General features: G+C 38.2%; 2 protein-coding genes across 2 annotated transcripts in view; both read left to right on the forward strand.

The window, feature by feature from the left end:
- The window catches only part of rpl17 (ribosomal protein L17), a 306,152-nt gene that overhangs the window by 231,332 nt on the left and 48,848 nt on the right, over positions 1-25,972 (forward strand). The gene's annotated exons all lie outside the window — the stretch shown is intronic.
- Positions 2,167-25,972, forward strand: part of mfhas1 (multifunctional ROCO family signaling regulator 1) — a 50,329-nt gene continuing 26,523 nt past the window's right edge. Inside the window, exon 1 of the mRNA XM_015339519.2 lies at positions 2,167-5,507. Within this exon, the coding sequence (XP_015195005.2) occupies positions 2,660-5,507 (2,848 nt within the window). The 5' untranslated portion in view covers positions 2,167-2,659. The remainder of the gene's footprint in view (positions 5,508-25,972) is intronic.

Here is a 25,972-nt window from a genome sequence, read left to right on the forward strand (position 1 = left end):
CTAAATGCAATTTCTTCTTGTACTGTACCTTTTTAAGATTCAAGATTCAAGATTCAAGATTTTTTTATCTGCCATATACAACAAGTGTATTGGAATGCTAACTCATTCAGCTGTACCCAGTTACAGTAGAGAAAAATGAATAGGCACAAATGAAAAACAGACATGGACAATAAATACCTTATGGATCCACTTGTTCAGTTCCACGGAACGCTCCATCGTGACCATGCTGAGTCTAATCTTGCCTAGGGCCATTCAAACATAGATAAGGCACCAACCTACTTGGCCTTTGTGGTCACTAGACTTTTACAAAAAATGGTTTCTTAATTCAGAGGTTCAGCAGTTAAGCCTCTGTGTCTGTGAAAGGGGACAGGAAACCAGAGAACCCAGCAAAACCTCCACACAGACAGTATCGCAGGCTAGAATCAAAGCTAAGATCCATGGGAATTGAGACAGCAACACAAAAGGCCATGTTACTGTGCCATCCACAAATGTTAAGTAAATTAAATAGAACTTCAGCACCATTTTCAGCTAAGTAAACAATATCCCAGCTGGAAAGAAAGGATACTTGGATTTTACTATAACCAGAAAGCCTCAGATTATTATATGTTTTGATAAGTACTTTTACTGCATTTTACACCAACAACAAATCATTGTATAAATATAAGAAGCAATGTACAGAACATGTATAGTACATTTTTGGTACAATGTTTCAACTGAAGGTTATTTATGAAAAGGGAAATACTAAATTTACAGTCTCCTTCTCATATCTCCCCTCTTCCTTCACAAAAACATGGAAACTAAAGGAAAAAGAGACAAGTACAAATATAAAAGGAGTTGCAGCAAAATACTAATTATACTAAACAGTCTCTAGAAAGCAAATAAAAGGTGAAAGGCCAGTGCTATCAGGTTTCATCTGAATAGGAAACTGGTGACAGATCGAAATCTATTGTGTAGAAGGGAGGCTCAAAAAAAGCCTTAAATGACATAAATTGAACAGTATAGTGCAGAAAGGCAGACATTGAGTTAAATACATTGTTTGGGCTGTGGAGCCTTGAGAAAGATAAAGTATAATGAGCTGGGGTATGGTAAAAAGAAAAGTGAAGGGTAAAAATGGGTGGATAATGGGTAAAAGCATAATTTAGTGAAAATATGAGGGACAGATGACAGGGAAAATATTTGTGGTACCCAACCAGCCACTAGAGAGCAGTAGCGCTCAAGAGAAACAGGAGTATTAGATACCCAAAGTGTACATTGCAAATGCTTGGTTTCATTTTCAGTAGTTTCAGATTGTTCTAATGTAATTTGACTATCGTACAACTATCTCCGAAAAATTCCCGGAGCTTCTAGAAACGTTTATTATTTTACGGACAAAAGTTACCTCATATACTGTAGGAGAACTCATACATACTTGATTCATAAAAAAAACTGTTGTTGTTTTTTCAGGGGAAATAAGTAGATACTAATTCAAAATCCATTGAATATACACCATGTAACACTGAGTACACTGTTTATTAATCATTATTATTCACATTAATACAGCCTTTTTCATCTCAAAGGATCCCAATGGGACATATGACATATGGGAAGAGAGCACTGAAGAGCATCTAACACCTGGGAAAAGTCTGTAATCCCTTTCACAGTACTTTTTAAATACAGTAAAATAATTTTCTAAATTATAGTAATGACAAAGTACTTTGCAAGATTATTATTGTAAGGTGTTACGGGAGGTGCAGTGTCAGTTTAATTAGACGACAGCACTTGAAATAAACAGACTAATCTTAAAATGTAATGAATTAATTTCGGAAATTAAGCAAATAAACTAAAGGCTTATACGCGAAAACATTAAATATTTCATTTTTTGTTTAAACGAGAACTTAAAATGTAGCTGTATGTGTTTCTTACAGTTTCTTATATTAAACTTTTCCCTAACAAAAGAAGAACTCCAAAACTACATTTTGAAAGCAAAGAGTCAGCGGCTCGAGTGTGCAGCTGAAATACCCTTACTAATCAATTCTAGAATAACCATTAAGTTTTTAAGTTAAGACACATTTTCACATACTTAGACAATTACAATGCAGCACCCAGTATTGTGCTACACTTCACGCTGCCCTTACGTTTCGTATCCATCGGTACCTCCTCTAGAAGGTGGGCTCAGGGCTCTGACGCACTGTTAGGCGTTGCTGCAGCTCCAGTCTCTCGGCGCAGCTACAGCTGCAGTCGGTGAAGCTAAGGCGGAGGGACTCGGCAAGGGAGGAACACGGTACGTGTGTTACTTTGGTCGGATCATTTCTTAAATCTGCTAAAAACTGGACGGAATGTGAATGTCGTGGTACCGGAGGACGCGCTGGCGGTGCCAGGCGACCTGCCTGCCGTATTCAGTGGACTGTTCAGGTTAATTCTCCTCATTCATTGAGGTAGGCTTTTTTTCTGTTCTCCATGGCGCAGATGAAAAGGATGCGAATATTCTTGTTTTTGCCCTGTTCATATCATTTTATGATAGAAAAGCGAGGCGTTATTGCCGCTCGTAATGCCTTTGTTTCAATGACGATAAATGTGCAGAAGACTCGAATTGGGAAGGAACTGGGACAAATAATCATGCTGCCAGGATAATAGATGACTACTCTCAATGAAAACATAGAGGAGGGGTCTTAGTGAAACCATGGCTGAGAAGGAGAACAATCTGAAAACAGCCAGGTTGTGGAGAGATGCTGCTCTGCGCTCCAGGAAGCTGAGAAGCAACCTGCGCCAGCTGACCCTGAGCACCAATAACAACCAGAAGATCACTCTTCCAGAGAACATCAATGAGATAGAAGTCCTCAATCTTGGCAACAACTCTTTGCAGGAGCTGCCAGATGGATTGGGGGCCACACTTACCAACCTGCACATTCTGATATTAAGGAGGAATAAATTTACCTATGTTCCTTCAGCTGTTTTTGAGCTCAGGCACCTGACGGAGCTGGATCTAAGTCACAATTGCTTGGGTCACTTTTCTGAGGAAATACATTGCTTGAATAGCCTGAAAAAGCTGTGCATCAGTCACAACAAAATCAAATCTCTGCCAACGCAGATAGGCATGTTACATTGCTTAGAGGAGCTGGATATTAGTTTTAATGAGCTGCGCGAGCTCCCTTGCTCTTTTTCCCAGCTGAAAAAGCTCAGAACACTGGATGCAGACCACAACAAACTCACTCACTTCCCAGAGGAAATTCTGTCACACAATGACCTTGAAGAGTTGGACTGTTCAGGCAACAGGTTTGAGGGATTGCCAGGTGGAATTATGATGCTTCAGTCCATCAAAATCTTGTGGCTGAGTAGCACAAGAATTTCCACTTTGCCTGAGACATTCTGCGATCTGAGGAATTTGGAAAGCCTAATGCTGGACAATAATTCTTTGAAAGCTTTACCACAGGCCTTTGGAAAAATGCAAAGACTGAAAATGCTGAATCTTTCTTCCAACTCCTTTGAAGAGTTCCCTCTGGTTATTCTTGAGATCTCTGGTTTGGAGGAACTGTACTTGAGCAGAAACAGACTGACGCTTGTTCCAGAAGATATAGGCAAGCTATGCAAACTTGCCAATTTGTGGCTGGACAATAATAAAATTACGTACTTACCTGATTCCATAGTGGAGCTTGGGCAATTAGAAGAGCTGGTATTACAGGGTAACCAAATTGCCATCCTTCCTGACAACTTTGGAAAACTCTCCAAGGTTAATATATGGAAAATTAAAGACAACCCGCTCGTGCAGCCTCCTTATGAGGTGTGCATGAAAGGCATCCCTTATATAGCGGCCTATCAGAAAGAACTTGCACATTCCCAACCTGCTGTGAAGCCGAGGTTAAAGCTTGTTCTGATGGGGCTAAAGGATGCTGGGAAGACTAATCTGAGACAATGCCTCATTACAAAGCCCCAGGACATGACTGTTGGAAATGGAAATAAAGGGATTGACGTGACAAACTGGACAGCAGATGCTGAACGGAGCCTAACCTTTATTGTGTATGATTTGTCCGGAGCGCAAAGCTATGATCTGATAAAGCCGTTTTTTCTTTCTCCAGGTGCTTTGTACATTCTTGTTGTCAACTTGAAAACATATGTATCCAGGCATTTTTATACTTGTGTGGGGTACTTCTTGCATCTTCTTAGTGCCAAAGTCCCACACGGTGTTGTGTGCATTGTAGGGACTCACACCGATTTATGCGACGAGGTGGAAATTGAAGAAAAATGCCTGGATATCCACCGGCAGATTGCCCTCCAAGAAAAAAGAGACACGGAGTTCTTACAAGGCCTGGTGCAAAAGGTTGACGAAGCTCTCAACCAGGACTATGACATGAGGAATTCTAGCCCCCATGTGTTTTACTATGGGGTCTCTGACAGAAACCTTCGGCGCAAGAAAGCGCAGCTGCAGTATCTACTTAACCACCGTCTCCAGATCCTCTCCCCAGTCTTCTGTGTCAGTTGTGTCCGAGACCTCCGAAACACACAGAGGCTGAAGGAGAAGCTCATGTCGGTCGCCGAACATCGGGAAATCTTCCCCAACCTGCACCGGATCCTTCCCAAGTCCTGGCAGATGCTGGAGGAGTTGCACTTTAAACCCCAAGATCTCTGGCTGTCCTGGTGGGACTCCGCCAGGCTGGGACTGCAAGCTGGACTTACAGAGGATCGTCTGCAAAGTGCTCTCTCTTACCTGCATGAGAGTGGAAAGCTGCTCTACTTTGAAGACAGCTTGAGCCTCAAGGAGTATGTCTTCCACAACCTCCCAAAGTTCATCGACATCCTCAATGTCTTCTTCCAGAGGGACGCTGTTACGCTCCTGGAGAAGCTACTCTGTGAATCTGATGGGGACCAGATGAGAGCCACCCAGCTCCACCACTATGTGGAAGGGTTCCTTCTTCATGGCCTCCTGCCTTCACACATCATCCGGCTGCTCCTGAAGCCCCATATACGGACTCAGCAGGACCTGCACCTCATCCTTGAGCTACTTGAGAAGATAGGCCTCTGTTACTGCATAAACAAGCCTAAGTGCAAGCCTCTGAATGGTGCCACCATGTGGTACATGTTCCCCAGCTATGTTAAAAATGAGGTGCCACATGCAGAAGCCTGGATCAATGGAGGGTCTGGTGTTTCTGGGCAGCTGTTTTCAGTGGAGCAGCTGCAGATTGAGTACAGCTTTCCATTTATTTTCCCCCCTGGCCTTTTTGCCAGGTACAGCGTACGGATCAACACCCATGTGGTGCAACGCTCGGATGGCAAGTACCAGATATTTGCCTATCGGGGAAAAGTACCTGTTGTGGTCAGCTACCGGCCTTCTCGGAGCAGGCTGCAGGCAGAAACCTTGTCCATTGCCAGTCATGCCTCTTTGCCAAATATCTGGACAGCTTGGCAAGCTATAACCCCTTTAGTGGAAGAGTTGAATGTCCTTCTCCAGGAATGGCCAGGCCTTTACTACACTGTGCATGTCCTCTGTTCCAAGTGCCTTAAAAGAGGGTCACCTAATCCCCACACTTTCCCAGGTAGGTCCGATTGGCAAAGTCTGTGCAGTTATTTATGTTTTATTGCAATTTGTTTCTGTTCATTCCGCAAGGAAATTAATTAAATTCATAGAAGTAATCAGAAAATTTCAAGCCTTTTCATTGTCAGTGCTCAGCTTTATTATGGAAATCACAGTATTTTGCAGCCTGGACCCTCTAATGCAACACACTTCATAGCAGTCTTTATCTTGGTCACGTGCGTTTATGAGTATGTGCCCATTTGGAAAGGAAGCTGACAGTGTAGCCATGATTAGTCTGTTTGCTTGGCTGAAATCAGTGTCTCTACTCAGCGTTGAAAGGATTATGTCTAGCATTACAGGCAAGCATATTCCATAGGTACTAAGTGTTACACTGTGCCATGAGAGGATGCTCATATCTGACACTTCCAGGACATTCAGACTGAGAGAGGAACAGATAAATCTGGCAGAGAAGGCTGTTTTTTTTTCTGTGTGCCTGACATATTCACTGGCACACATCTGGCTTCTGTCTTTTAATACAAATTTTCTCAAGACTGGTGTCTAACACAAATGATGAAAAACATAAGGCAACATAGGAAGTAAAAGTTAAGGTGAAATTTAAAATGTTATAGTTTTGTCTATGTATTATAGCCTTAAAGGTTCTTGAGGTGTTTTACATTGCATATGTTTATGGTAATTTGAGATACTAGCACTATTAATAATACTTCTAATACTGCTGTTACTACTGTTTAAATTAAATTTTCTTTGGCCAGGCATTACATAAACATAAGGATTCTTCATTGATTCTAGTGGAGTATTTCTTGCACAATAATAAGGTTGCTTAATTTGAAGGGTGTAAGAAATGTACTGTAAGTGAGCATTTTAAAAGTCAGCACTGATATTTTGGTCAATACATTTAAAAAGTGCCTACACCTGAAGATGGCTTAACAGCCTAAACATTATATATATATTTTATTTTTACTGTTCTGTGTGAAAAGAATCTTTACCTATTCCTTTACATAACTTTACATTGAAACAAACCCTCACATTCATATTTGTCAACACATTTTAAGAAAACACCACATTTTAAAATTACAGTTATAAGTATATATTTAGTTGAATAAAACATATAATTACTTGAATTTACTTGGTACTTGGTGTTCCAGTCTGAACTATACTAAAGGGAAAATTGTTACATACATAGAGTACATGAGCTTCTCTTCCAAAAGTAGGCTGTTTGAAGTTTGCTTGTGGTACATTTGTTCGCAGTATACACTTGGGGTTCCACTCAAGGGTGGCGGGAGTGTGGGACAAGCTCCACAGCCATGTTGTTCAAACTGGAAACCCTGGTTCTTTTGAAGAAATGGCTGGATGAGATCATTTCAATTAGCTTTTAAAAAAAAACAACAAATGAGCTGTCTGGACCAAATGGCCTTTGCTCATTAGTGAACGATCAGATGGTTGTATTTACTGACATTACTTACAGTATGTGCCGGTGTTGATACATTACTCTTTAGAACTCTGCTTGGAACAGCCTTGATAAGGGTGAGCAGAATACATAGTATTGCTCTGTTGTGCTCCCCACAAGGCTCTTTATTTACCATAAGGGAGGTTTCATAATAGAGAGTACTGGAAATCATCAGGGCACAAACTGAAGAGATTGCACAAACAATAGATTCGGGTGGTTTCTGGTCATATATTTAAAAAAGAATCTTGTTCACAAATGATATCCAGCATAACTATTATTCTAATGGATTTTACATACTGTATGAGAGATGGAGGGTTTTTTATCCAGCAGTCATTGAAGGTGAGAATTAGGAAGACAGTACTGTGAATGTGCTAACCATGCTGCAACAGCAGGAGAGCTCAGGCACAGGACTTCAATCTGCTGGGCTTCTTTGGTGCTGCAAGAATTTTCAAACTCCTTGTGAGTTGTCTCCACACTAAGGACAACTAAGGACCTTGGTTGAAGTCGGAATGCTTGGTGCCTTAAGAATGAGTCTCTTAAGGCAATGCTTAGTTGTGTGTCTGTTGTTGACAGTTTAAAAGACTTTGTGTCAGAGTTTTCACTGTTCAGCTCCAAGCAATGCCCGCCCTGCTTGTATACTCTTTAGTAAAATGTTTGTGATTTTGAAGCAGACTTCAAAGCCTTTAAAGACAGAACGATACTCCTGACTGGAACCCAGTTATATATCATCACTGCTATTTGAAAACATCTTTACAGTTGCAAGACATTAAGCATTTAGATATTATTTGGATGTGTAAATTAATAGGTAGTGTTATTTTGTCTTGTCACTATACAAGGCAAAGCAGCAGGATATAATGCTATACAGTGTTTGTCTGTTTGGCTAAAGATATGCATACAATTTTTTCCTTTGTTGTTCTAGTTATGATGTCATGGCCAGTGTCATGATGCAGATGCTATTCCAGAAAGCCTTGGTAAGATGATATCTGTTTCAGGAAGCTGCACAGGCTGACGTGTCTCCCAGGGTGGAGAGTGGAGCACTTCAGTCGGGTGTTCCCTGGGGTTATTGTGAGAAAGGCAGGAATAATTGGTCTGTTCTGGCACAGGCATATAGTCTTTCATTTCGCTCAGAAATCCTAGAGTCCTAGGAGTTTAATACAGTAAACTCCCTATAAAAGAGGACCTGACATAACACAAGTCCTCAGTGAAGCTACAAATCAGTGAAGGTTTGTATTTAAGTAAAAATACTAAAAGATGCATTAACATAATAGGTTATATGTTGGGTTAATAAAGGTATCCTAGGCCTGATAGTGACAGTGGCTGGCAGTCCTAGATGGACTTGGCTTAACCTAAGACATACTGTAAGCTTGCACTAATTACTCCAGTCCAGCTGCTTTTCTGACTGGAACATTACCAGCTCTAACTTGGCAGTGAAACACATGTTGCCATGGGGACCTCTTGAATTTTGCCTGCTGATAAGAGTTCTAACAGCATACGACAGGCCGGAGACTGGTGAAACATAATTGTTGCCAATAGAAACACAATCAGCACAATGAAAGTATGCGATTATGAAAATAGGCAAATATTTTGGAAACATTGCGATAAAATAAAACTAGTTATGGCAATCAATATTTGTTGCCTCACAACAAAAGTTAGACATAACATAACCTTCCAACCTAATGATTAAATTATATTTTATTGTTCTAATCTAATTTCTTTTTTAACAGTTGAAGACTCCTTTTGATTGATCTTACAGTAACAGTCTAATTCATTTTATTGTATATATTGTTTTTTTTTACTCCTTTGGATAACTAGGTTTTGGATTTGGGCTGTTCTGTGATCTATTTGTCAGAAAATAGAACCACACCGAAATAAGCTTTTTTCAAAGTACTTTCTTTAGTTTTACAAAGAGCTTTTCACCTTGCCTTAGTTCAGACACCAAAGGCTGTAATGAGCAATGACCAGGACTAATGGAACAAGTAGAGTTCTGGTTTCAGAAAATGGTGGAGAAAACTATTGTCATACTGCAAAGGTTGAAACTGCTTATTGCATCCTGAATGAACTGTAGAAAAGGAAAGCATTGACTACAAACTAATCAACTTTGCTCTGAGAGTCAAACATTTTAAACCTCTGGCTCTTGTGTACCACTGTTTTTTAATACTTTTTTTAACTGTGGTGCAAAACATTCCAGTTTTTTTGTAATATTACATAAAATTAAGCAAAAAAGGTGAATGTCTAGCAAAGTACAGAAGTAAATCTAAATTGGAACAAAATAATCAATTTGAAACTCCTGACTTTTTGTGTTTCACTGCGAGGTGTAAACAATTTTCTTTTGTTACTGGACAAAATACTGAACTGGCATTTTAAACTATTAAAACCCTGGTTTGTGGGTGCGAGGTACATCATTCCGATTGTTTCAGTAAAATGCCTGCTTTGTCTTTTAGAGAAGGACCTACTAGAGAAATACCTACTGTATTGGCATACTGGGACTTTAAAGATAATTGACGAGATTGCACAGTTAGAAGGAAACCTTTATGTAACCAAATTAGTTAATTGACAACACATTCTCCTTTACTTTGTACAGAACAACATTTTACTGGAGCATTTTTATCAATGTATATGTACCTTGCTCAAGGGTACAGCACCAGTAATCTACCTAGGATTTGAACCAGCAACCCCCAGTAACAAATCCAGAGCCTTAACTGCATTTTTAATAGACTTGCTGTACTGAATCTCTTTGCCTTTTGTGATGTTGCTTGTACATGTGAAATACTTTAACAATGCTCACTTACATCAAGAGATTGTTTTAATTATTTTGTTAACCCTGTAATTTCAGTGCAGTGAACTGTTATGCAGTTGCACTCATTTATGATGCATAAATCCTCCTGTAATTGTTTCATTTTTTCAAGTTCCAAATTCTCCTGATAAATTATACAATGTCCTCTTTTATATAATTTAAAACTTTCTTTGAAAATTTGCTCCTTTGATAGAGGAAGTGTTAGTGTGCATTTGCACAAGTAATGTTTCAGTGATGTGCATGGATGTTCTGTATTTTGAAACTTAAACTTCAGAACTGAATCTGTTGGCTACTTTCCATCTCTCTGAGGTCATGACATTCCAAACTCCTTCACTCTCTGTCTCTCTGTCTCTCTGTAATACTGTGCTGAAAAGCCTGACTAGTGTGGGCCATAGCTTTGAGAGTCTTTGTGGATTAGTTCATGTCCGGCTCCCTGTCTGGTTGAAGTCAATTGGAATAATACAGTTTGCAAGAAAGCTTTAACTTCTAAGCTGAAAAGAGCTGTGCAATGTATCTGTCTGTACCGCTGAAACTAAGGAAATAATTGTGTTTCCCATTTGGACACAACGATATGCAGTAGATAGAAGAGGAATTCTGAATTATGTGATGAGGAAGTCAAGAAATCTAAAAAATGTAAAAAGTTCCTAATGAAATATATGTAGGCTCAAAAAAAGTTAAAAAGTTAAGGAATAATCTTTTTTCCTGTAGAGCAGACGTTATAGGTACATTCTGTATACTGATTTGCATTTGTCAACAGGGCTGACCAACAGGAGTTCTGCAGTAATTGTCACATGCTAGTAGTGTGTGTGGCCACCTTTAGAAGGAATGCAAGCTGTATACACATTAATTAAGTTGCAGAGACTGTCCTATGGGATTTTGTCCCATTCCTTTTGTAGAGCCGGGACTGCCATGTGCCTGTTCACTGGTCTCTGGTCTGTGAGCCACAGATGCCACACATCCTTCCAGCTGATTTCACAAAGTTCATTCAGGTCTGGCAAGTAGGGTGTCCATGGTATAATAACCATTGTGGAGCATGAGGATGTGTGTTGTCCTGTCGGAGAGTTGTCACATCTGGATGAGCCAGCAGGAAGAGTCACATGTGAGGTCCCAGTATGTCATTATAGCATGGTGCAGCCAGGCTGCCATCAGTCACTACAAGGGGAGATCTGTGGCTATGAACACTCTGTCAAATTAGTGGTAGGGCACTGACTTAGTCCAGGACTAATTAGTCCAGTTGGTTCTTTTCTGTGGATGTTTCCAAGCAGGGTGCTGTTGTGTCTTATGTCTGCTGCATTTCTGGGTTAGGCACCAGTGTAACTATGACCCTCAGCAAGACAAACCAGTTTCTGCAAAAGGATGGATGGAAAAGCCTGCAAGGAATTTCATTTTTAAGGTGAATTTGTGCTCTCTTTTCCCTAGAGCTCTCATTTAATTTACAGTAAGACAAGACTGAGGTCGGTTAATGACCATTTTGCAGTCTGGTTCGTCTTCCAATGTGTCATCCAAGAAGAGGTTCATTTATTAAGTCTGAAGAATAAAAAATGACAGCTGGCTAAGAAAGAGGCTGGTTAGTTTACTTTAATAATAGGTTTTTTGAAGTGGAAAAAGCTGTCTACTCCCAGAAATGATGCTGAGTTTTTGTAATATTTTTGTGTCTGTAAGTGAAAAAAATGTTTTCTGGTAGTTCATGTAGTGTTTAAAACCACGGAATAGCTGCAGTTGTGATGAAGTCCCCAAATGGCCTATACAGTATACATTTTCCCCTTTTTTCCTTATTCAAATATACATAAAGGGCCTGAAAAGAGATAGTCAAAGTCTAGGGCATGCAGAGTAATATCATAGAATAAGCCTTGCTAATTACAAGCTGATGGGAGAGATTGTCAGTAGAAGTCACACTGAGCGAGAGTCCCATTACATTAAAGGTCAGGTCTGTAGGCAGCAAAATCCACTCTTAGCACTCATTCCCCTTTCTCCTAATTAGGCTAGTTGACATCGTTTGTGTGTTTTTAGCCTTGGCCTCATGTGGCCTGCGTAGGAAATCCCTCCCCACCCCCCCTTGTCAGCAGTCTTTACTGAAAAACCCCCAACTGAATCAATTAGGATAAAAATACAAGTGTAATCTCCATATGAGAAGCTCCAGACTGGGTGATTATCCACTGTGGGCTTTGGAAAATGTGAATAAAAATTCTGCTGTAGGTCAGATTGATGGATTTTATTGCAAATTTATTATTTATTATTTATAAATATTACAAATTTATTGTAATAATAATGTATTTCTGAACACATTCTGCTACTCAGAAGAAACTACAAGCAATGTTTTTTTGTTGTGCCTCTGTGTTTTGGGAGTGGTATATCTCTACAATGGACTGACGTCCTGCCAGGGTGTATCCTGCTTGCAGGCTCTGGCTCCCCTGGGACCCTGATTTGGAAAAAGCAGTTAGAAATTGGATAGATGGATGGATCTTGATGGGTTTTCCTTGGTCTCTCTGTGTACAGGGTCTGTGTCTGTGTGTCTAAGCTGTTGTTTCACAAGGCTTCAATACTGTGTAGATCCACTCGGTTTCCATGTCTTACAATACGACAATTCTGCTGAAGCAGTGAAACGGAAATTTCTGGGATCTCTTTTATTTTGGCTGAGACACCAGCTTAGGCATTTGTTCAGTGAAGTCAAACTATTTCAAGCAGCGCATTTTTAAACCAGTGGTCTGTTACCACGGCAATGCAGTCTCTCTATGAAACATTTTCAGCTTTACGCTCTTTGGATACATGAAGTAAACATAAATAAAAAGTCTAGCAATATTACAGCCAGAGGCTAAATAAAAACTTTCCTCAAAACAACACTTCTTAAAAAGAATACATTAATGCATTGAAAGTAGAACCCTTACTGGAAGACTGATTTATACTAATTCTGTAAAAAGTGTGATTTCCAATCTCATTTATTGACAACATGTAGAACCCCCTGCTGTTAAAAGTGTAGAAAGTGATCTGTAGGTTATATAACTGGTATTTTTTTAGAATTAAGCAGTGAAAGCACACCATTCATTTAATCTAGTACAAGTCACAGTCAGATGTGGCATGTTGCTATAGTAGTTTACCAGACCATACAATCCCTTTTATGGCACATTTCTTGTCTGTGGGATTTAAACATTTCCTTCAGCTTTGATTTACATGTTTTCTGTCTTTCCTGTCCTTATTGTTTTGCATGTAGTCAAATTTTCAACTGAATTAGTGAATCACAACAGATGAAGCAGTTGCCGAAGTGACCATAATTATGTGAAGCAAAAGCACTTCCACAGCGCGTGTTGCAGCTGAATGCATTCACTGAGGGGCCATTCCTTGTCAGCTACCCTGACTGTATTCCAGAAGCCTCACACCTCACAACCTCACCATTTCAAACGCACCAGAGTTGCATATGAATCAGGCAGACCTGTGTTGAATGAAATTCATCAGCTCAGGGTAGTGGGGGATAACAGTGTGCTCTGACCATAGTTCGAGTGGGGGTTGGTAGAGTTGTCTCTCTGGTGTGTTCTAGGTTAGCGAGTGGAATGTTTGGAATGGAAACTGACCCGAACGTGCTCTACCCCCACCAGCTGCAAGCCTTTTCTTATTTTAGTTGACATATCTTGTTCAGAAATGGAAAAGTGCCATGCTGGACTGTCTTGGATCTCTTATTTTAAGGAATAGAGTACACAATTTTGCTGCGTGCTGTATCATGAGGTGAAATTCTTCTGACTCTCTTGGTACTGTTAGTTGGGTTAAAATGTGATTAATGGCAATTTAAAAATATAATGCTCTGCAGAGTAAGAAATGTCTTATTAAAATGTACTTCATACGTAATCAAAGTTACATTTTTCTGAATTATATCCACATTAATGTTAAAATAATGTAAATCAGCCTATGTTCCTTTCAATTCTTTTTTTATTTGGTCTTTTTGGCAATTTACTGCTTCCTTAAATGTTTTTCCATTTACTATGTATAAGGTTATGAAGACAAAGTGCTTTCCATAAAATAGAACAACTGTTCTTTATTTGCACAGTGGGGGATCTGGTGTCAAGATTGCTGTTGTTGAGTATGAGCAGCTAATGACACCTGCAGTAAGAAACCTGTATGTGTGTTGCCATGGGAACAGGGCCTGTCTGTGCTTTGAAAATGAAGGCCTTGTTTTGGCAGCATATTGTCTCTGTGTGTCTGGAAGTGTTTCACAGAAAAATACACCTTGCTTTGGGTTTTTCTCCTTAATCTCATGTGTCTTTTTTATAGGTTGAACTACTTAAAGCTGTACATTTTTAATAAATTGCTTCAATACGCATTCTGAGTGTAAACAGTATTACAAACCTGCTTGGCTAGGGAACAGGTTTAGATAATTATTAGTTCAAATAGTCCTGAAACTACCAGATTTCTTTTTACATTTCTTCTCTTCCAAATTCTGATTAGGCCAGGTTTTACTTCATTTAAGCAAACTGACCACATATGATCTCCCAGAGATGAATAAAAGGAAAGGAAATCTTCCACTTCAATGTTCTTTGATTTTTACTGTGCTATTTGTTGTTTTAAAAAGAAGATCTCTTACTAATAATCCATGAGTTACAGTGGTGTGAAAAAGTGTTTTCCCCCTTCCTGATTTCTTTTTTTTTTCATGTTTGTCACACTGAAATGTTTCAGATCATCAAACAAATTGAAATATTAGACAAAAATAAAACAAGTAAACACAGAATGCAGTTTTTAAATGAAGGTTTTTATTATTAAGGGAAAAAAAATCCAAACCTACATGGCCCTGTGTGAAAAAGTGATTGCCCCCTAAACCTAATAACTGGTTGGGCCACCCTTAGCAGCAACAACTGCAATCAAGAGTTTGCGATAACTGGCAATGAATCTTTTACAGTGCTGTGGAGGAATTTTGGCCCACTCATCTTTGAAGAATTGTTGTAATTCAGCCACATTGGAGGGTTTTCGAGCCTAAACCGCTTTTTTAAGGTCATGCAACAACATCTCAATCGGATTCAGGTCAGGACCTTGACTAGGCCACTCCTTCTTAAGCCATTCAGAGGTGGACTTGCTGGTGTGTTTTGGATCATTGTCCTGCTGCAGAACCCAAGTGCGCTTCGGCTTGAGGTCACGAACAGATGGCTAGACATTCTCCTTCAGGATTTTTTGGTCGGCAAAAAAATAACAAATCAGGAAGGGGGCAAACACTTTTTCACACCACTGTATATGGGGCTATAGGCAAGCCTCACTGGTATTCTGGATTCCTATTCATTACTAAAGTCATGTCAATACTTGGAGTTGGATTTTGTTTGTGCTTCTGCAGACATGAGGAAAATTAAACTGCTTACTTGCAGACACTCTATTGAATGGTTGTTTGGGTCTTCTTCATTGGCTTCTAACTGTCAGACATGAGTAAACAGCCTAAGTTGGTCTGGCAAAGTGCTGAGCTGGGATCTGTGGCTCTCACTGGCAGTCTGATTCTTTTCTTTGTTCCACTGAAAGCTGCTGTAGACTGTATTTAATTATATTGACAAAATGAGACATTTAACACTGCATGTTAGCTCAGTGTAATTAAGTGCATTATCCCTAATGTATGTATCTGAAATAAATATAAATGTCCAGGGTTTACCTTTCAATGGGAACAGCTTGGATCCATATTTCATCTCCTTGAAAACGTATCAGATGTTGTTTTACCCTGAGTGGGGATTTGCATCAGTGTGCAAGCTGTAGGAACAAGTCCGTGCACACCTGAATGTGCCACAGCTGGAACATTGTACTTTTTTTATTTATTTCTACTTTTCAGCACAGAATTCACCTCTTTTTGTTTCCTCAGAATGGATGTTATGCCATCACAATAATCTTTACAGTTCTGAGCCTTTGAAAATTGTAAAGCCTTTTAAATTAATTTAAAAGTTAGGAAGAGTAGGGCTGATATTTTCTGGATTGGATTAATTTTAATTTTAAGCAGAACTGTATTACAGTCTTATAAAACTTAGGAACAACAGGTGTAGTTGTAATGTCCCTACAGTATGTCAGCTCACCATGCCTGTTGGATTTGATTTACAAAAAGTGCAGTAGGTTCTTTTTTTCTCATTCTCTTCTAAAGTGCATACACAAAGGAAATGCTAAGCTTTTTTTAGGAAGATAAATTGTTTGGCGTTGTCTTCTGTATTACATCCCCTACCAGACTGTACTACATTCCCTACCAAAAGGATAAATGTCACGATAAGAACATAAGAAAGGTTACAAACAAAGTGAGGTCCGTTGACTTACTTAAGGGAGCCACCAATATTTTTATGTGAACTCCAGTCTGTAGGCATTAGCTTTTTGCCCAGAAGAATAAAAATTGCATTGACTGAGTTGTTTGGCTATTAACACACCATGTACAGTATAACATCTAGTGTTCACTCTACATCCTGATCATTGTTTTATTTCTGTGTGAAACTTTGCTTAAAATAAGGTCTTAGCTGCATTGGAAATTGACTGAAGAGAAAAATGTACAGGAATGAATAGGGTGGTATTTAAGCCTGGTTATTAGAGGAGTGGAAGAGAAAGTTAATATCAGGGTGCACAGAATGGTATAAAAATAATCTTCATTCAGCCGCATTGGAAAGGGCTGAACTGCAGACATTATGTTACCCTGAGCTGAATGGAAGTCCACTTCCAGCCTTCTCTAATATGTACAGTAATATCTATAATCTATTGAAATTGCCTTTAATTAGCAGCATTAATGTGGGATAAGATTGGTACGCAGAGCTCTATTATATAGTGGACTGACTGCAATTGAAAGTGAATTGCTTGTCATAAGCTAATGGACTGGTTGGGCAAAATGTCTGTGCACAGAACTGCTGATTTCTTACAGTTTTATAAAATCTCCACAGAGTGATGAGGCCATTTCCAGATTTAGGTTGGCTGTGCCAAATTCCTGACCTAAACTCCACTGAAATGTGTAATAAGCTTGATAGGTACATGGGATAGTATGCTAAAAAATATCAGAGAATGTGAAATTGTGATGGCTAACAAATGGAGATAATGTAATGATAAAGATAGACTAGCATGCCAGCAAAGCATTGTTTTATATCGATTCTTACTTTCCAAATTGTATACCTCTTGCAACGTTTCCCTTTTAAATGAGGGGACAGATTGTACACAGAACAAACAAATTACTTTGCTTGTTAGTGTGCTTGAGGTTTCATCTGATAGGCTGGATAATGCATGAAAATCTGAATCATTTGGAAATCTGGTGGTTGCCTTTTGCCTCTGTGAATTTAGCTTCTGAATTCTAGGTGCTGAACATCACTGAGCTCAGCAGACAAAGCATAAAAATAAGACAGTATGGCTATAATATCTGTGCTTTAATTTGAGTACTTTTAGTACCTGAAGACTTTGTTTAATCCAACAGATTTGTTTGAAGTGCAACATTAATTTTTTTCTCATTACTGTTTGGCACTTTCGTTTCCAGTATTGCAAGTTTTTACTCTCTGTGATATTTGTGGTTAAAAGGCAGAACATGAAAGGATAACATATTACGTTTTTTGCACATTAAACACAATTTTGACTTTGCAAACTACTTACTAACAGTCACAAAGAACAGTTCATTTCTGTCATCAGATATCAATGACAGTAAAGAAAGTTCACCACTAAAATAATTTTTAAGGACTTTCGAACCTTGAAGTGATTTTTAGTTTCATTTTATTCAGATATAGAAAACAATAACAATTTCTCCCTATACATTACATAATTTTCCAAATTTAACTCAAGAAGGTTCTTGTATCCTCCCATAAAACAAAATTAGGATCATATTGCCATATATAAACTTCTTCTGATGTTTTAAGTAAATAATATTATCAATACATAATAATGTTTATGTTGATGTATATATGTGTGATATAGCTAGCTTTCTTTTACACAATAATTATGGCTGATATAGCAAGATTGTAGGTGTTTATTGACATTATGTTGTGTTAGAAACTGTCGTTTAAATATTAAATTTCAACCAGTGCAAAGCAAGGACTCTGATCTTAAAATAAATGTTGACGCCAATGTGGGAGGCCAGATCACAACTGGCTGAATAGAATAGCTTAATTTCTTTTTTATGCTAATCATTAACTCTCCCTTTCTTTCCCCAGATGGCTTTTGGTTTTACTTGAAGCTACATCTCTACCGGACATAATTTATTTCTTTTTATAGCCGCAGCCTAATTTGAGCCTCAAAGCCATAGATTTTTTTGTTATTATCTATTTTGAATAATATACCGAGTTTCAAAGGAAACATTAACTGCAACAGATTAAAATGGGTATTATAAAGATATTGGCAATCTTTTTTGTAGCTGGTGCATTGACATTATATTGAAGAGAAATGACATAGGTAAATTAATATGCTGATTAACATCTGCCGTGTGTGTGTGTGGCCACTGTTGGAAGTAAGAAAGCCATTGTTTTACAAGCAGCATGAGGGCATGTGTTGTTCAGCTGGAATCTTGCCATGTTAGAATGAGCCTATAGGAAGGGCAGCATATGAGGTCCCAAGACTTGATCGATGTAGCATCATGCAGTCAGGTTACCATCACTGAATATGTCCAGCCCCCAGCATCCTGATGGCACAGTTCTCTGGAGAAGAGAGCCATACTGTTTGCTTTCTGTGTTTTTCTTTTTCCCCCCATTTTCTCCATTCTAGAGATAAACCTCATCACTGTATGCAGCAGTCACTTCAGTGCATCACTATCACTTATGAATGATCATTCTGCCATTCGTAATAAACATTGATGGAATATTAATGGAAAAGTAAAGCATAGTAAGTAATATAAAGCCACTTGAAGCCATCTGTAAGCATAAGAGATAGCATTGTACCTGCCAGAGTAGTCGTTAGGGATGTGGACTCATAACTGGAAGGTTATGGGTTTTTGTTCCTAATTGTTTACCTTTGATTAATGTTCTTTACCCTAGCTTGTCTGGTCCACACAGCTGAGTGATTAGGTTCTACCTTACAATGGATAAGTTGTCCATCCAGGGGAGTCTCACAAACTCTTATTGCACTTAATGCTACAGAAACTCAGTTGAACTCAATGCTGATGAGCCTCTAGGATGATTGTGGTATTTATGCAACTATTTAAAAGTCTGAAAGGCCTCTTAATGGAAATATATGTTTGTCAGTTTCCATGTGTGACCATGTTGTGTTTGCATTTATACATATGGAAATACCTTGGTGTTTCAGACGTATCATTGCGGAGAACACTTTGTTGCTTGTGCAGTGTCCAGTTTGTTCTAGCAAATGCTTTCTCTGGAAGTTCTTGGAGTGCCATTGCTTTGTAAAAATTGAGGAGAGAACCTGACAGACAAAGCCATTTACAGATGTATAAATTGGGTAAACCAAAGAAAAAAAAAGCAAAACCATATCAGGATTTAAAAACACAGAATAACTTGGTGTATTATAAGTTTCATTTTTAAGCATCGGAGAAAAAAGATCCATTATTGCTTTTATTAATTTGCTGTTCTCAGACTGCTGACTATTCTCTGGCATTTTCATAATAGTTTAATGAAAGGCTGTTGGACTAATACACTTGGTTAAATAGTTGCTTCCTTCCTTATTACTCAAGTGCTGTAATACAAATATTTGATCAGTCCCTGTTTTCCAGGGAACCATTCAGTTTGATCACTTAACTGTCTCACTTAGTCTGCAGTCTCAGTTTGTTAATTTTCACTGTTGGCATGTATTCCCAGATGTCTGTGATGGTGTAAACTCCCAATTGTCAGAAAAGCGCACCTGTCGGAGAAGAATGTGGATATGATGAGTGTAAATGCAACCTCTTAGTATCTCATTTCTAAATTGCTTGAAATGTTAAGAACTATGTATGGGAAAAAAATATGCTTTGATTAATTTCTGATTATAATCTAGCTGTGTTTTTTGAAGAAATTATATTCTTAATACAACATGCCATTTTTGGATTAGGGGGTTCCTTGTCCCCCACTCCCGAGTCTAGTTTTCTGACAGGGTTAGAAAAGAAAGTACCTTTTTATGAATGTGAGTCAGGCTTTTGGAAATGTAGGATTTGGTCTTGTAGCACACGGCTCAAAACATCTATTTTAGATGTAAGAAGAACATTATTATATAGGTGAATCAGAAATACGTTTCCCCCAAGCTCCTTCTGGTTTGTTGTAAGCAGTTCTTATCTAGCCTATGCTTTCTGCCTGGTTCTTTTCCAAAATGGGTATCCCCAGGTTTTTACCCAAATGTTAACAGCATCTCATGACAAATGTTTTGTTGTAGAGGCCTGTCAGTGAACTGTTACATTTTTGAAAGGTCAAAATTAGAAGTCTGTAAGGGTTTGACATTGTGGGGGGAAGAGATAAGAAGCTTGAGGTTTTAGAAAGAAGAAATGGGTACTTTTTTCTATTGCACTTTTTCAAGCTGTCTGAGTGAATGTGTTTCTACTATTTAGGTATTTGGCAGGGTGGCCACTAACTGAGAAATTTATATTAAGAACTAAATCATTAGGTGCTGAGGCAAAAAAGCTTTGTAAAAGCTGTGTAAAAATCCTTGAATTCTTTGAATGAGGTGATGATGGTAGTGGTGGTACAGTATGCAGATGTAGAAGAAAATCAGTTTGGCAGTTGATACTTACCTCCAGGGAGCATTAAAGGGATAGACTGAGATACTCAGGGATAAGTCTCAATTTGCATTTTACTTCTTATCTGATTTTTGTATCACAGACTTGTGTACTGATGTATTCTATATTGTCAGTATGTGTTTTCTTCCAGAAATTGGGATGATGGTAAAAATCTTATGTGGCATCCTCCACTCTAATGCTAAATATAAAATTGTTCACAGTGTGTATATTTGAACCGTTGAGCACCCTAGCACGGCTGCCTACTGCAGACCACACACATTGATAAAAAAAGCTAATGAAACAACACAGTGGCTCATTCAGTTTGCAAAATCTTGTGTTGGAAGAAGCCTGCATTCCTTGTGTCAGGGGATGCTTTTCTGTGCAGTTAAGATGACTGTGGCAGGCCCATGCAAAACCTGACCGGCTGTTATCCTTACGTTTTGTGATGCTGGCCACTACTTTACCAACATCTTTTTCTGTCTCTGGATCTTTCCCATTCTATCAGCTGTGGATTAGCGAAGCTGCCTTTGTAATCCTTTTAGCAGCTAACCAAGGATTTGCATTCCTGTTACAAGTGAATAGCAGGTGACTTACAGTGAAGGAAGCTCAAAACTCTGGCTGCCACAAAATGCCAAGGTCTGTGAGACTGGGTGAAGGGGTAGGGAGTGAGCTGCACTGTTGCAATTCTTTCAAGAAATTATTTAAGAAATTCAAGAAATTATTTAAGTGCACTACTTCATACTGTATAAGAGGGAACATGGTTCATTTGTCACTGAAATATAGCACCCATCTAGGTTATAGTGTGGAAGCCATTGTACTTCAAAAGCCCCACTACACAGCTGATAAGCTAGAGAAATTACTACACATATTGAAATAAGAAGGACTATTAAGAGTCACAGATTGTGCAAGCCCGAGATGAAAGTCGATCAGACACCATGGTTAACATCCCTGCATTTTGGGTAATGCCATGGGATCTTAAATGATCTGTAATGATCAGTTAGAACCTCCTTTTCACATCTTCTCTGAAGGATGGCACTTTGGAAACTGCATCGCCTTTCATCATACTGAAACGTTGGTTTGAAATCCTGGCCCAGAGGGAAAAGTGCCACCTACCACTTGGTTTTCCTTAGAAATCTCTCAACCTGGTACTGATTAGACCCAGCTTTACATTCTGAGGATCTGACTAGAGGCTACAAAACTGTAATGCTGCTACCAAATACATAACAGTTTTACAGCTCCACCTAACAGCAGTTACACCCAGTGAAACACCCTGATATAGAATAATTTTGTCCTTTTACCTTCTATATACAGTTCCATGCAAATGTTTGGGATACTTCTATTTGTTGGGCCACATTTTTTTGTTTTATTATACTCTTATTTCTCCGCCCTTTCCCCCTTGGAGCTTAAAATAATAAGTCAGTAGATTGGTGCCAGCAGCTTTTAAAACTGCTCCAGTAATGGCTAAAAATTGGAATTTTGGCTTTGGATAATCCAAATCATTTTCTGCTCATTTTTGCCTTTTCTTGTGCAGTGCGAGAAAATCGTCTTACTCTAAAGACACTTTGCAGCTTTAATCAGGCTTTAGACAATTATATAGCAATGTAATTGTTCTTGCTAAAGTTACTAATGAACTCCTTATGGCTGCTGATTAATTCTTTTAGATTTCAGCATTGAATTTGATACATTAAATTATGACATTGTGGTTACTCAGGAAGTGTTAGGCAGCTGTGATCCTAGACTTAAATGTATTAAGTCTTAACTTGCTCAATACTGGGCCCTCTGTTATTTAGTATTTACATGTTTCTTATTGGTCAAATACTAAAATCAAATGGTTTAAATGATCATTTCTATGAAGATTATACTAAAATCATGTCCATTCTAAATCTGGTACCAAGGTACATTAGCTGTTCAGAAATCTAATTATGTTTGTCATATAAGAACTTGGCACAATTCTTTTGTATCTTAACTGTGAGACTAAAGTTATGAAGTCTGAAACCTCTCATCAGTTAGAAATACTACAACCTTAACCTTGACATTTGATGGCACTATGTTTGAGTTTCATTCCAAAATAAAGAATAGGTGGGTTATCTTTGAACCTGGATTGGCTTTTGAGTCTCGGAACAGAATATTGTAAAGAATTTGTTTTTCCATCTTGGCAGTGAGTTGCCAGTCTGCGCCCTATGCTGTCTGTGTCTGCTGTGGAAAAACTGGTTCATGCTTGTATTTATTCAAGGATTGATGATTGTAACGCCCTACTTGATGGAGTCTCTAAAACTACATATAACAATTCTGCACATATTGCAACTCCAGCAGCTAGAATCCAACTAGGGTATGCGAAAGTGATCACATTACATATGTCTTGGAGTCCCTGCACTGGCTTCCTGTCAGGTTTTGAGGTACTTACAGAATAGTTCTACTTGAGGTCAAGGCTCTGTATGGTATGGGTTCTCAGTATATTGCCAATATATTATCTGTCTAGTTCCCTCAATGTGATTTCTCTCAGATCATTCAGGCTTATTATGAGTTCAGCTGCTTGTTCTGCACACAACGGGTGATGAGGCCTTTGGCTGCAATGTCCCAGAGCTCTGGAACACCATCCCGACAAATATTAGGGACTCAGCCAGATCAGGTGCTTTTAAATCTAGCTTGAAAACTTTCTTTTTGGACAGGACTTTTTGGCATTGTTTCACTTTTTGTATATGCTTTGCTTTCAGTTTTGTAATTTTCATTATGTATTATGGTAAAATGTGCCTTTTGTTTTTTGTAAAGCACTCTTTGATTTGATTGCTTATATAGTATATATCAAACATACGTTTATTATTATTGTTATTGTTTCTGTAGTCATTATGTTTTGAATTAGTTTTATTTGCGATATTAATACCTTATGGGGTTGTAAAGAATAGCTTTACAACTCCCATGTTTCCAAAAGGCAATAAAAGCATATTTATGCCAGGTCGCTGAAGTCAGTCTTTTGCTGTCTGTTGAAGTTGCAGATTTTAGGCTAAATTTGGATTTTCTAAACTTTTATTTAGAAAAATTATTTTTATGAAAGCTGCTCAAGAAATTAAAAGGAAATTAAATGGTTGTTGCTTGGTATATTTAGATACAATAGAAAGGCTGGCTAATAATAAGATTTTAATTACTAGCTATAGGCAGTTCTTTGGAGACATATTGTTACTGCTGGAAATAGATCAGTGTGTGTAGTTGTACTTGCAGAGCTTCTCAGTCCTTTGTGGAGCACAAAGTTTATTTGCACTTTTAGTCCTTTTAAAAAATAGAACCATATAACAGGATTTTTTACTGCTGTTTTCATTCCTGTGTAATATCTCCATTGATATTGTTTGTCAGTAAGAATTATTTCAGTCAAAGTGTTCTCTCTTTAGCCGAGTACGGTATTTATGTTTGAGTACAGTGGTACCTACAGTGCAGAATTTGGCTTTATCCTTGTTTTCAAGGCACATTGTCAAAATATTTTGACGTCTCGGCAGGGTACCTCCTAATTTTTTTTTGCTGCAGACAGAGTGAACACAATGGGGCTTAAGGCTTAATAACATTTGTTCTTGGTAATGATCTCCTGTTGACAGATAAATTCTCTTTACTTGTTTATGTTCACCAGGAGACCAGGAAGAACAATGATCCATGCTTGTTTCAGAGTGCCACATTCCAGATATGTACGTGTTAGGACCTGTGAGTTTCAAGGCCTTGTGTTACATGACAGAATCAAAAACAGTAGATACTCGTCTCTTTCCTTAAAGGAAGAATAACATGAATGTTTTATGATGAGAGCAGGCCATTCAGGACACCAGAGATTGTGGGTGGGTTTCGGTCTTCCAACCTGGTGTAATTACTCCAAAAATGGTTGAAGTGATATCCAAAAATGAAAACATTGAGAAATGTGAAATGGATTTAATTATCCTTAGTCATGCAAAAAAAAATCAAACAAATATATTTTGGCTCAGAAACTGGCATTGGGTTTAGAATAAAACATACTTTTGTAGTATCATGATAGAATTGATCGTAAATTAAATGCAACTACATTCTTACTATCAGTAGAATGCATGCATTACCTTGAAATGCTTTGATGGCATCCGAACAGTGGGTTGTATACATGTCTGATAAGCTCTTAGTTAATGTATCTGTTTTCCGTATTTTTTGTACCTTATTTTTTACATTGATTGTGACTGTGGTTCCGTTCTTTGATCAGGACGTAGGAGTTGCTGCTGAGATGATTAGTGAAAGATAAAGGTAATATCATGACGTGGCAAATGCGCCAATAATGAACTATGCGATAGTTAAACTGGGTTCTTCAGAGTACATTGGAAGGGCGGATTCTCTCATCACTCATCATGGTAATCAAATCTGAGCTTTAGTTAAAAAAAATGCACAGAGAATTGCAAAGTACACATTTAATAAAATGTGAACCAGATGCAAACATTTGAAAAATTCTCGTGTTATGATATTTCAGTCAAATTAGATGGAAAACACTGCTTAACCAAAGAAAGAGTGGCTATCATAGGACAACAAACAAAGCAATGTTTTAGCGATCAGTCTATGAGTTCAGTGAGTTTGTAATGCTAGTTTCCATAACAACAGTGACTCCCTGTTTTCCAAAAGTCACTAATCAACCTTAATTGAGCATATCCTGTAAGCAACCATTATGTAGGAGAGAAATTGTTTTTCTTTATTTGTAGCTATAGTTTGGAATTTTTTTTAGATAAAAAATTAAGCACTGTCATTTTGCACCTGTAGCTTTAGATGAAAGCCTTTGAATTCATATCCCATAGTCTGTGAAACCTTAGGCATTAGGCTTGTGAGATTTCCTGATGCCATCACTGACAATGACTTGTATTCCTCTGGACACCTATGATTGTCAAACTCCTGCTTTGTCTCTTTTCTTGCACTGGAAATAGGGAGTGACTGTCAGTTTCACTTAGTAGACACGCTACTCTGTGACCTTTTGGTCTCATTTCTGTTTACTTTTATGTCATAACAGTTGAAAGTTTTTATTACGTTTATCATAAGAGTGATTAATGGGAAGTAGGTGGGTTTCTGCATTACAAAGGCTTCTATGAGAGCTACAGAGCTCAGGGATAAGTATAGACTTGTGTAAATACTTCAATTGCTACATAATTTGCATGCCGGATCCTAAAGATATTTTTAATTAAACTAAAAATCTGTCTGAGCCAAAATTCCTTTCAGAAACTACAGGCATTGTTACTGGTGTTTTTGTAGCCCCTTGTGGGAGAATAATTATGTTGGACACGTGGTTGCATATGTTGAGCTTCTTTGACAAAAGCAGTGCTGAAATTGAAAACAATAGAGAGCCAACATTTCATTTCAATGATTACCTTTCAAAAATATGTGATTTAAATATGGGTCATGGTACACCATTTCAGTTATATTCTAGATTTGTTCAGCATAGTTTAGGAATGTAATGATACACTAGTAATGTAGAGATCTCATCAAATTATATATAGTTGATCATTCATAGAAATCGATTTTGTTCAAAGTCTTTACAGTACATTTGCTTTATAAATTAAAAAATACTTTTTAAAGCTGCATTTTATTGGTTATCATCCATTACAGAACTTACTTAGCTGTCGTAGAATCAAAGCAGATGCTATGCATATGTGTAAT

This window comes from Lepisosteus oculatus, chromosome 3 (assembly GCF_040954835.1).
Source record: "Lepisosteus oculatus isolate fLepOcu1 chromosome 3, fLepOcu1.hap2, whole genome shotgun sequence".
Classification (NCBI taxonomy): Eukaryota; Metazoa; Chordata; class Actinopteri; order Semionotiformes; family Lepisosteidae; genus Lepisosteus; species Lepisosteus oculatus.